The sequence below is a fragment of the Syzygium oleosum genome, unplaced genomic scaffold, assembly GCF_021117445.2.
Source record: "Syzygium oleosum isolate NSW1041296 unplaced genomic scaffold, Sole_v2.1 Sole_v2.03, whole genome shotgun sequence".
NCBI classification, from domain to species: Eukaryota; Viridiplantae; Streptophyta; class Magnoliopsida; order Myrtales; family Myrtaceae; genus Syzygium; species Syzygium oleosum.
Window position 1 is genome coordinate 16,076,978 of NW_026607487.1, and position 13,241 is coordinate 16,090,218.

The window sequence follows — 13,241 nt, forward strand, 5'->3', positions numbered from 1 at the left end:
GGAAGGGTGATAGGCTCATCATCAGCATCCCCCGGCCCCCTTTTATTGTTCGACAAATCCTAGAAGCACAACCCAGGGCATTGAAGTATGAAGGCATCAATGGACATCATTTTACAACTTAGACATTATTTATATGCCGGTGAACCAAGCTACAATGATTGAAATATAACTTGAAGTCCATGTTTCGGGCCAATCGTGAGGACTTGAACCGGACGGTGGACGTACGCAGGGGACAATTTGAAAGTGTAGAGTTGTAGAATCGTTGAGAGAACAATCTTCACCTCGTGTGTCGCAAAGTTCATGCCTGCGCAAATTTGGGGCCCAAAGCCGAAGGGAATGAACACGACTGGGTTGTTATTGGTGGCTTTGGCAATGCCTTCTGCAAACCGCTCCGGTTTGATGAGATGCACGTCTTCTCCCCAAATTCCAGGGTCATGGTGACGCTTGAGATTTCCAACCAAGATCTGAACATTGGCGGGAAGAACAAGTTTTCCCAACCTGAGTTGCTGCTCAACTTGCCTTGTCAACCCAATGACAGGAGGGTATAATCGCAAAGTTTCATCTATGATCATGCTAATCTGCATACACAAAGAAAATGGGACAGTTAGGCATAATGCTCACCAATCTCAGCCTATCTAATTAAAGAAATTCTACTTAAGGCCATCCAAATGTCATTATTAATGTGAGATTGAACTTATTTTGTTCTACCAAATTAACCCCAGACCAAAAATTCATAGTCATACCGTCTTCAATTTTCCAATACCATCAGAGTCGGGATCATCATTCCCGAACACATGGAGGACCTCCTTTCTCGCTTCCTCTTGCCAATCAGGGTGAGTCGCTAGGAGGAACACGACCCATGTCATCAATGCAGTGGTGGATTCTTGGCCGGCAATGTAGAATGTCTTGCATTGATCCACCAGATCATCGATCGTGATTTTCTTGCTCTTGTCCGTGTTACGAGAAGCCTTCACAAGCTGTCCAAGAAAATCATTCCCGAAGTCTGCTGCCTCACCGGCCTTCATCTTCTCTTCCCTTTTCTTGATTATCCCCAGTATAGCGTCCTATATGCCTTTCTCGAGCTTCTCCGCTTCGAATTCTTCCGCTGTCCTCCAAAACTTACCGAGAGGTATTCCAAGAGAGATTCGCTTAGTTTGTTAGGCTCGTCTGAACTAAACAGAGGTCAACCTAAAAATTGGCCAAAAACATCTTAGGAAAAGAAGGAATACCTTAGTCCTGGGAACCTTACATGAGAAGCATTTTTGGCTAATAACACAACCAATCTTGTCAACATCTGGAAAATATTCCTGCCTTCAACGTGGCTGCTTCCAAATGCCGTTCTTGAAATCACTTCGCCCGTGAATAACTTAAAATCTTCAAACACGTCAATCTCTTTTCCCTCTTGATGCCTCCACCTTTCTAGCATCCCGTGAACGATTTCCACCATCGCCGGAACCATATTCTGCATTTAAATTTCGATGCCCCACAAAATTAGTAGAATCTAAATTTGCTATTACAATCTCATTTTAGAGAACCATTCTCCTTTCTCGTCGTCTTCTTAACAGTTCCATTAGTTCGATCTTGAAACGCGCATTCAGTTCTTATTAATTGCACGAAGTTTTATTTAAGATTGAAATTGTTGAAGTGATGAACTTTGAACACTTTATTGTCAAGCTTAATTACCTTCAAGCTCTCCCCGTGGAAAGTGTAATTGGCTAGTTTACGCTGTTTTGTCCATTTTTCTTCATTATTGGTGGTCACAATCCGATCACCTAAAAGCTTCTTGATAAAGTCCTTAGATGGTGTTTTGGGATATGTTTTGTCTCTATTAACTAGAACCTCTTTGATCAGTTCTGGTTCTGTGATGACCAGATGAGCTCGAGTCCCATGCCAACTTAAGTAATTTCGGCCTACAAAAGTCACAAAAGATACAATCAACAATCCAAGGTCGGTTTATCCCACAGCGGCTTTCATTAGGGACATTAAGTAAAGCATAAAATCAGATCTAAAACTTAGGACTTAATTATTCTACCATATGTGTTGGTCCATGTGTGGATTTCAGGCTGAATCTTGGGGAATATGTCATGAGAGAGACTGTTCATGGGTATGACCCTGACCTGCATGGTCATCTTAAACGATTCTTTGGTGCTTCCATGGACGAACTTGTAAGGAGGACCTCTGATCCCCTGCTCATTCATTATCCTCTGTATCCTGAGCGGGTTCCACCATAACTTGTACCAGAGTTTGGCAAGGGACAAGAAGAGAAACAGAAACAGAGAGCTCAAGAGGATGAGCACTTGCATGGTTTCTTTCCGAGGTAGGAAGGGAAGGAAGTGGAGGAAACTAGAAATTCAAATCTTGGGTTGTGAAGTGATGATGATCAAGATTTTAGTGGCTTTGGTCGGAGAGATCTATGAGTCGAGTGATAAGGTCACGCTCAAAATGACAGCCTCTTGGCCTTGATTGTTGGGATGATAGGACGATCCTAGAAAAAGTTATTGGTCCTAGCCCTGTCCTTTGTCGGAGTTGGAGACCGGCCGATACTAACACTGAAAAATGTCGCAATTGCCGCGTCCTAGGTTTTTTCAAGAAATCATCCCTCAAGACAATTGATGTGATATGAGAAGGCTTCCATTGTGTGCTGAAAAGTATAGGTGTTTCATTCGGGGTTCGACGCCTTAATTTAAAAACATCTTTGCTGCCTTTGTTTTTGTATTCTTCAATTGTATTTATCAGATTGCGTGTGCAAAAGGATCGATTAGACTCACCTAAGTGTCAAGGCGGTAACCTTGCCTGAGGCATTGTTTGTGTGCTATCAGAGAAATTGACTTTTGAAATCAAAACATAATTTCTTATCAATCACATGTGTTTTAAATCTGAATCATGAGTTTCTTGTAATTCATCGAGTTTCGCGGGCTTAAGGTTGAGACTTTATGGCACTCCAGTTTTCGGGCGACATATTAATTTATTTTCGTGTCGTAGTCTTGTCAACCTATTTGACATGATTAATGAATGTAAAATAGATTGTGTTTGACTCTTCAACTTGTATAAGCTAAACTCAACCATCTAGTCTATTTAATAAAGAGGATCGTGTCGATTTGCTCAATTACTTAACATACAATAACATATTTGGATTAAATTAGTTATATATTTCTTTTATTTCCTAGAATAACTATATTATAAGTGAAATATTGGTAATGATCATCTATTTAATATTGGTAAGCTCTTGCGTCATGCAGTGGGTGCAACTTTACTTTATAGACTAGTAGTAGCCCGGGAAAAGCAATTGCAAAAGTCGAAATCAAGCAACAAATTATTCATTTACAGGATGATTGTCTTGAAAGTTTTATGATGGATTAGGAAATTACTTTCATTCCATCAAACATAGAATAATTTTTTTCAAAACATAGAAGAATATATATGTATGCAATAAATTGCATCTAGAGTAACATGAGACTCCACTTAATAAAGAAGAAATTAATAATCTTTGTATTAGAGATGCTGAACAGAAATGATCAATTGTTTTCACTATTGTTTTCTAGATAAGTGTTGACACCTAAATTTTGCCTAATCATTTAGGATTTTATCGCATAGAAAATTATGGTTTAATTTTTAACCGTAAACAAAAATATTTTCATTAAGTTACACAACATATAGACATTAGGTGCATTTACATTAATACGGTCTATTAGAACATATTCGTAAAAAAAAAAAAAGATTTCCAGGCCAAGCCCGTCGGCCCATTCCTTTTCTTTCCCTTTTTATTTGCGCATGGCCCATCTCTTTTTTCTCTCCTTTTTTTTTTCTATTTCGCGTAGGTCAGCCTTTCCCCCCAGGCCTGACCCACGCACTGTTCACCCTCCCCCCGGCTTGTTCATCAGTTCTGAGCGTACGGGGGAGGGACGGAACAGAAGCCAGAGGAAGCAAAGAGGCAAAAGTCGGAGCAGAAGCCAGAGGCACGGGGGCAGATCGGCGTGATCATCGGGTTGGGATCAGGCCGGCCACGGCAGCTGGCAGTGGCAAGAAGCCATGCGCGCCTACCGTGGCCCTTAAAGCCGAGGGGTAACCGAGAGAATGGAGAGGGGGAGAAGAGGGAGAGAGAGATCCAAGGGAGAGAGTGAGGCTGAGAGTGTCGGAGAGTGAGATCCGAGGGTGAATGGTCTCCTGTCGGTGACCGCCACGCCTCAACCGTGGCTGGCGAAGCTCCAGCGCGCCCCTTTCGTTGCGGTAGGTCCCGGCTCGAGCTCTCGTCAGGTTTTATTTTACTTGATTCGGGGTTGATTTCCCGAGGATTCCGGTTCGGAGGCGTGAGAGGCGATCGGATGTAGTCTGATCTATCACGTTTGCCTCCATTTGCCGCCGCCGAGCCGGATAGAGAGTGCCGCAAACGACCACCCCTCATTCCCCTGTTTCTGTTGCATCCCCTGTTTCTCAGGTTCATTGGCTGGAGCTCACGACCATCTGGCTAGCACGAGTTCCGACCCGTGAAGCCTCGTGCTTACTCCTGCTTCTCTGTGTGTCTTGTGTCGATGATTCCAGTCCGTTTTGAGCCTCAATCGAACCTAAAATCTCTCGTTTTCGTCACGCGCTCCAACTGTTCGACATTATTCCTGAACCAAGTTTCTTGAGCTTGTCTTTGTCTGGTTGCATTTTTGGAACGACTGACTTGTGTGGTTATCCTTTGGCTAGCGTTCGGGGTCGTCGATGCTAGGGCCGGCCGAGGTAGGCACGGTGATCTGTGACGCCGGCTAAGGAGGCTCGCGGTTCGGGCGGCGGTCCAGGCAGCGGTCCGGGCGTGACCGCGGGAGGAAATGGCCAGCCAATCCCCCGCCGGGATCTGGTTGGTCCGTGGCCGGTCGGCTCCTCGTCGGGGATTGAATGGTCCCGGTCGGGAGCCGGTCACCGCGGTGGTGACGCGAATGGAGGATGCCCGCCACCCCTCATGGGGGGTGGTGATGCGGACGGCGAAAGCCAGTCCCTCGCTGAGATCTAGCTGGTCCGTGACCGGCCAGCCCCTCGTCGGGGCTTGAACGGTCTTGGTCGATCGCCGGTCGCCGTGGCGGTGACGCGGCTGGTTTGGCTAGTCAGGTTGGCGGGCGGCGGCCCAGCACGGGCCCGGCCGCGGAGCTGAGTTTCCCGACCACGGAGGCTTGTGCGAGTCGGGTCGGCGGCCGCAAGTCAGGTCAGGCATGCAGGTCAGAACCGGGTAGGGTTTTGGCATTCGAGTCGGCAGCCGCAAACCAGGCCGGTCGAACAGGTCGTAACCGGGTAGGGTTTCGTTTAAATGGGCTAGAATAGGTAGTGGGCCAACGTATTTAGGGTTTGGGAGTTTTATTTTCTTGTTGGGCTTTGGGCTTTTGTTCTTTTTAAAAAATTCGCGCTGGGCCCTTATCCTTTTTTTAAAAAAATTTTTTGCCAAACTGGGCTCAATAAATGAGCCCGGTTCGGTTATAGATCCGGGCCGGCATGCCGAGGTCAGTCTCGACCCGGGTCGGATGTGGAGGTCAGACCCGGGTCCGTGTTATATTATTTTAATATTTTTATTATTATTTTAATATTAAAAAATTTTAAAAAATTCAAAAATCAAAAAAATTATTATTTGGGCTTTGGGATTGGCTTTTCTTGCCATTTTGTGTGATGTTTGATTATACATTGCTTGATTCACACACTTTGAATTGCGCGTTTAATTTAATCTCATATGTGGTTGACTATACGTGTTAGGTTCATGTGTTGATTGTTGCTTCCCACAGCTGGATTAGGGGCGGAATTTTGAGATTCCCAATTAGTGTGAACATGTTAGGCGGTAATTGAACAAGGTTAGGTACTGAAATGGCACTAGTTGATCAATTAGTATAATCAAGTCCACGTACCTATTAAATCTCTGATTCGTAGAAGTAAAGCATTTCTCCCATGCTTTACTTGGGTGTCTAATCGACCCACCAAAAACTGATTAGTGGCGACTCCTAAATGAAATTGATTTGCATGTTAATAACGTAAACCTAAGTCGTGAATTGATATGGGCTTGGGAGAGCTCGAGTTAGGTTTAAACTTAGTAATCCATTAGCCAAACCCCTTAGGCGACGAGGTCGGTTCGGGGAGGTCACAACAATGAGTTATTCCTTTGACAATTTAATGTTCATGTGGACACCCTAATATATGTAGAGCAATTATTTTGGAGAGGAGAAAATTAAGCGAAATCAAAGTACCTATACAAAATCTATTGGGACAATAAAGTCCAATAACTTCGTATAGGAACATCGCCAAGAGGGATGAGCCAAGTTCGAGCCCATCAACATATTTAGTTAGACCTAACTTCGCTCAGAAACTTAAACTAATGAGTTTAATGTTAATTATGGGGGGAAGAACACTAGAAGTGTCAAAACTTGTGTACGGCGCTCATTTTAGTGTCAAAAGTTTTTTTCGGATCACTTAAGTGCAACTTTTTTTAACAAAACGATCACTTAAGTGCCAACTCCGATTTGTGCCGTCAGAAATCTAACGTAGCCATATTTTATTAATTTCTCAATCCTACGTGGCACGTCGGGGCTAACAGGAACAATTTTTTATAATATTTTAATATTTTTTTGATTTTTTAAATATACACCTGCCAAAGGTAGAAGAAGAAGAAAGAAAAGAAAAATAGAAAAGAAGGAAAAAAAGAAAAAAATCAGAAAAAATATTTAAAAAATCGAAATATACACATGAAAATGCCACATAGACTGATTTTTTTTTAAAAAAATCCAACTCAGATTAAAATTTTACTTATAAAAGCCACGTATTAATTTGATCGGAATTTCTCGCCGTTGGCACTTAAGTGATCGTTTTTCCTTCGATTTGGCACTGAAGTGAGCCGGCGAAAACTTTTAGCACTAAAGTGAGTGTCCTATACAAGTTTTGGCACTTCTAGTATTCTTCCCCCGTTAATTATGATATATTAACCACTCCCCAATGCAACACATCCCCTGTACAGGATTTCTTGTGCCTAACATCCTCACACGCGAACCTCAATAAATCCCCACCTCACATGTGAACCGCCTATGTTATGCCCGCTCCTTTTAATCCAAACATCCTTATGCACCAACATTTTCATAACTCAAATTTTAGATTCTACCTCAATCGTCTTGACCTAACCAAGTTCAGCGGGAAATCAGTGCACACAATCAGCCACCTTGATCAGGAAGTCACGTGTAAGATTCCTTCATTAAGATATCCATCAAACATTGCTACACATTGGGATCGGTCCACCAATCAATTATTGACTCATATCACTTGTTGGGTCAACGCAACAAAAAGCTAACAACTTCACGAGAGGAGAGTTTGGACACCTAACTTTTTACTAAAGTTTGACCAACTTTGACGGGAAGTCAAACTTCGTCGAAAGCCTGATAATGGTGCAATCTGATGATCCTCATTGAGAGTTTTACAACGTTATCCAATTTGCCTCAAGTTGACACCCAGATAATGAGATATGCATTTTTTTATTTGGGCCAGTTTAGGGTAACCCCTAGGGAGTGTAACTAGGTTAGGGAAAATTGCTAAAAAAGTCATAAATTAATTGTAATTATGTCAATTCATTCTTAAACCTATTTTCTTCTAATTGAGTTCTAAACATTTTACATTTCTACCAATTCAGTCCATCCGGTCAATTTTGATCAGAAATCGCTAACATGGATGCGGGCCGTCCTACGTAACGCAACCGACGCTATCGTGGATAATTTTTAATAATAATTTAATATGTTTTCCTAATTTTTTGTTTATTTATATTTTTTCTTTTCTTTTTCCTTGTTTTTCTTTTCTCTCTCTTTCTTTCTTTTTTCTTCCCTTCTTCCTCTAGACCTCGGCAGCCGACCAAGACTCGGCCTCGCTAGATCTGGCGAGGCTTGGCAAGGGTCGGCCTTGCTTGGGCCAAATTTGGCGAGGCCGACCTATGACCTCCATTGTCGTGGCTCGCAACCTTCATGCATGGTGACAAAGAGAGATGGAGGGACCTTGCGTGACCTTCACAAGGAGCTGCTGTTGACGATGGATGGAGGTGCGATGGGGAGCCTTGGTGGCAGCCTCGTCCTGGCCAAGGTGGCCTCATCCTTGCCCAGGTGACGCTCTGGCGAGGAGAGCCCTTTCCCCGACGAGGCCGACCCTTCCGGCCACAGGCAAATAGAAGAGGGAAAGAAACAAAAAGGAAAAAAAGAAAAAAGAAAAAAACTCAGAAAAATTATTTAAAATTAAAATATTATTAGAAAAAGTCTACGTCAGCGCCGATCGTGCCACTTAGAATGGCAGCGTCTATGTCAGCGATTTCCAGCCAAAATCCGAATAGACTAAATTGACACAAATATAAAAGGTTTAAGACTCAATTAGCAAAAAAAAAAGTTTAAGACTGAATTAGCACAATTGCAGTAGATTTATAAGTTTTTTTGGTAGTTTTCCCCACAAGCTTAAGGTAATATCCATTGTTTTGCCAAACAAATGATTGGATATAACAAATCTTCTCATGTTTAGTCCAATCCTATCCTAGTCCTCATCTTGGCTACTATCCACAACCTAACATATTATAATTGTGGCAGCAAACATCTTATCTCTTGCAAACGGATTGGGTACACTTAACATATTAGCAAAAACCGAAAATCAATAAGACAATCGACCGGTCGATTTCCATGTGGCGCACCTGCTTCCACAGTTTCTTGTCCTCGCATCCTGACATTTTCCCGGGTCTGGATGGAGCCCGACATGATTTTTTACCGGGAAATATATGTTGGCACACATCGCTATGCATAGATGCTGTACTACACAGTACATAAAGGATGCACCAAACCAAAACATTTTTATGCTGATTAAGAGGATGATACGCTGATCGTCAGCATCTTCGATCTCCCTTTTAATGTTCGACAAATCCTAGAAGTACAACCCGAGGCATTGAAATATGCAGGCATCCATGGACATCATTTCACAATTTAGACATTATGCATCTGCGCGGTGAACCAAGCTACAATGATTGAAATATAACTTGAAGTCCAAGTTTTGGGCGAATCGTGAGGACTTGAACCGGACAGTGGACGTACGCAGAGGACAATTTGAAAGCATAGCGTTGCAGAATCATTGAGAGAACGATCTTCACCTCATGCGTCGCGAAGTTCATGCCTGCGCAAATTTGGGGCCCAAAGCCGAAGGGAATGAACGCGACTGGATTGTTGTTGGTGGCTTTGGCGATGCCTTCCGCAAACCGCTCCGGTTTGAAGAGAAGCACGTCTTCTCCCCAGATTTCAGGGTCATGGTGAAGCTTGAGATTTCCTACCAAGATCTGAATATTGGCGGGAAGAACGAGTTTTCCCAACCTGAGTTGCTGGTCAACCTTCCTAGTAATCCCAATGACAGGAGGGTATAATCGCAGAGTTTCATTTATGATCATGCTAATCTGCACACACAAAGAAAATATGACAATTAGGCATTAAGTTCATCAATCTTGGCCTATCTAATTAAATAAATTCTAGATAAGGCCATCCGAATTTTATTATTTTTTGTTAGATTGAACTACGTTTTGGTCAACCAAATTAACCCCAAACCAAGAATCCGTATTCGTACCGTCTTTAATTTTCCAATACCATCAGAGTCGGGATCATCATTCCCGAACACATGGAGAACTTCCTTTCTCGCTTCCTCTTGCCAATCAGGGTGAGCCGCTAGGAGGAACATGACCCATGTCATCAATGTATTGGTCGTTTCTTGTCCGGCAAGGTAGAATGTCTTGCATTCATCCACCAGATCATCGATTGTGATTTTCTTGCTCTCATCCATGCCACGAGAAGCCTTCACAAGCTGTCCTAGGAAATCATTCCCGAAGTCAGCTGCCTCACCAGCCTTCACCTTCTCTTTCCTTTTCTTGACAATCCCCAATATAGCACCGTATATGCCTTTCTCGAGCTTCTCCGCTTCTATTTCATCCGCCGTCTTCCACAACTTACTGAGAGGTGTTCCACAAGAGATTCCCCTAGTTTGTTAGGCTCAACTCAACTAAACAGAGGTTATCCTAAAAAAATCGCCCAAAACAATTTGTTCTTAGGAAAAGAAGGAATACCTTAATCCTGGGAACCTTACATGAAGAACATTTCTGCTTAATAACACACCCAATCTTGTCAACATCTGGAAAATACTCCTGCCTTCGACGTAGCTGCTTCCGAATGCCGTTTTCGAAATCACTTCACACGTGAATAACTTAAAATCTTCGCACACGTCAATCTCTTCCCCTTCCCGATGCTTCCACCTTGCTAGCATCGTGTGAACAGTGTCCACCATCACCGGAATCATATTCTGCATTTAAATTTCGATCCCCACAAAATTAGTACAATCTCAATTCAAAGAACAGTTCTCCTTTCTTGGCGGCAGCTTAACGGCTACATTAGCTTGATATCAAAACACGCAGTCAACTCTTTTAAATCGCATGAAGTTGTATTTAAGATTGAAATTGTTGAAGCAGCGAACTTGGATCACTTTACTGTCAAGCTTAATTACCTTCAAGCTCTCCCCATGGAAAGTGTAATTGGCGAGTTTACGCTGCTTGGCCCATTTTTCTTCATTGTTGGTGGTCGCAAGCCCATCACCTAAAAGCTTCTTGACAAAGTCCTTAGCTGGTGTTTTGGGATATGTTTTGTCTCTATTAACTAGCACCTCTTTGATCAGTTCTGGTTCTGTGATGACCAGCTGAGCTTGAGTCCCATGCCAACTTAAGTAATTTCGCCCTACAAAAGTCATAAAAAATTCCAATCAACAACTAAGGTCGGATGATGCTGCAGCAGCTTTCATTATGGACATAAATTAGAGCACAAAATCAGAACTAAAGCTAAGGACTTAATTCATTTACCGTATCTGTTGGTCCATGTGTAGATTGCAGGCTGAATCTTGGGGAATATGTCATGAGAGAGATTGTTCATGGGTATGTCCCTGACCTTCATGGTCATCTTGACGGATTCCTTGGTGCTTCCATGGACGAACTTGTAAGGAGGACCTCTGATTCCCTGCTCATTCATTATCCTCTGTATCCTGTGCGGGTTCCGCCATAACTTGTACCAGAGTTTGGCAAGAGACAAGAAGAGGAACAGAAACAGAGAGCTCAAGATGATGACCACCTGCATGGTTTCTTTCCAAGGTAGGGAAAGGAAGGAAGTGAAGGAAACTAGAAAATCCAACGTCACGGTTTGTGAAGTGAGATGATCAACATTTTAGTGGCTTAGGTCGGAGGAATCTGTGAGCCGCGTGACAAGGACAGCACAAAAAGCTGTTGGTCCCCCATCCCTGTCTTTTTTCGGAGTAGGGGACAGGCTGATATTAACACTGAATATGTCACATTTGCGGCTCTAGGATTTTTCAAGAAACCACCGTTCAAATAATTATTGACACCTAAATTTTGACGATCTAATCAATCGTTCGTTACTTAAAAAATTAGGGATCAATCCTGATCCTTAGATAAAAAATTAGTTAAATTGCATATAAATTAGGAGCATTTGCATCAGTAATTAGGGCCATATAATTGCATTTTCATTAGATCGACGGCGAATAGACTCGAGTAAATGGTTTCGAACTTAAAGGGGCTAAGCCCGCGGTAGCTAAAATCATGCGTCAAGTCTAGAAAATCTTATTAATTATTTGAAACATTAAAGCTTGATATTATTAAGATTTTTTGCTCACAAAGAATGCAATTGGCATGGATTTCCAGTATATTTATACGTGCTCAACTATTTGGGGAAGTGAATATGAGGAGGAGGACAGACTGCAGCAGATACCCAGACTGGGCATGCACAATGCAAAGTTAGTCAAGCCAAATATATTCGTATATTGAGAAGAATGGGAAAGAACAAAAGTATAATATATTTTTAAGAGGAAAGAATATTGACTCCCTTGTCTGAAGGCCCAAGTCATCCCTGCCTATAAAAGAAGACTCATCACAGACAAAGAGGGGGGCGTCACACATTGAATACACGGCCACAATTCTGAGAGAGCACCTTACAGAGAGAAAAAAAAATTCGTGATCAGTGGGTGGCTTCTTGACAATAGAGAAGACACAGTCGCAATTGAGAAGAGAGAGAGAGGGGGAAGAATTTAGTCTCTTACTGCAGGTCAACGAAGGCCACAAGCGAAGACTGTGTCATAACCCCCTTTCTCGGACTTCGTTGCCGAAAGTCACAACCCCCATCACAACATTCCAGCAACTCCAGCCACTTTGGTGTGTCATAGCCACAAAGCTGCTGTCCAAATGCGCCACGAGCCCGACGTTCACCGTTAAGTTCCAGCAACTTCCGCGAGCGGTCCCAGCAAACTTACCAGTCCGACGAAATCCTGCTGGTCACTGCTGCGGTACTCCGTTTCTTCACCAAATTTAGACTCTGCTTTGTAGGTTTTACGGAACCACCACACCACCGCGCCACCGCGAGCTTTGGCCGAGACACCACTGAGTCGATCCACCGCTAGTAGCCACAAGTCCCACAACCACCGTCGTTTGCGAGTCTCTACGAGCCAGGCCATCAAATCGAGCCGAGCACCCTACACCGCCGGCCATCTTCTGAGCCTCATCCGCAGGCTATGATCCGGTCCGATTTCAATAAGATTACGCGTGTCCAAATTAGGTAACGATCTTATCCGATTTGATATAAATTATTTAATTGCTTAATCCGGATAAATTTTGTTATTTAATTGTTTTGATTGAGATATTAGGCATTATCCAATTAGGGCTATTGATTGAGTCGATATAATTACTAATTTGATCCGTAAAGATATCGGATCATTTGTTTAATTAATTCGACTTAATATTTGGGTAATTGATATGCCTAAATATTGTGGTAATCTCTAATTTAATCCGCGAGACATTGGGTTAATTTTTAGATTATCGTAATCTTTGATTTGAGATTTTCGTGGATTACGCATGCGGATTTGGTGGATATTATCTTGCGACAAGTGCTTATCCTTTGCTTGATTGTTTCCATAAAAGAAAATACCAAAAATATCTTAGAATAGATTATATTCTTCTCTTAGACTTAATCACTAGTTTAAATTAAGACATTTATTTATTTCGAATTTTAATAAAAATACCAAAAATATCATATGCATGTCATATAATTTGCATGTTAGGAAATCGCATGTCATGTAGATTAGACTTCATTTCAAGATAAAATAAAATCCCAAAAATATTTGATTGTTTTGGTGTAACCAATTTATTTACTTTGTTGCAATTTGCTTGCTTTGTTATTTGAGTG

At 42.4% G+C, this 13,241-nt stretch overlaps 1 protein-coding gene and 1 pseudogene across 1 annotated transcript; both read right to left on the minus strand.

The window, feature by feature from the left end:
• On the minus strand, window positions 1-2,342 carry LOC115672132 (cytochrome P450 CYP749A22-like; annotated as a pseudogene).
• A 6,460-nt stretch (window positions 2,343-8,802) lies between these two features.
• On the minus strand, window positions 8,803-11,189 carry LOC115672131 (cytochrome P450 CYP749A22-like). The gene is made up of 5 exons (XM_030593910.2): window positions 10,856-11,189; window positions 10,507-10,733; window positions 10,073-10,305; window positions 9,580-9,958; window positions 8,803-9,412 (listed from the first exon to the last, which is right to left on the minus strand). Exons 1-5 carry the CDS (start codon window positions 11,124-11,126, stop codon window positions 8,984-8,986), a joined length of 1,539 nt encoding a protein of 512 aa, XP_030449770.1. The 5' UTR covers window positions 11,127-11,189; the 3' UTR covers window positions 8,803-8,983.
• Window positions 11,190-13,241: the final 2,052 nt, after the last annotated feature.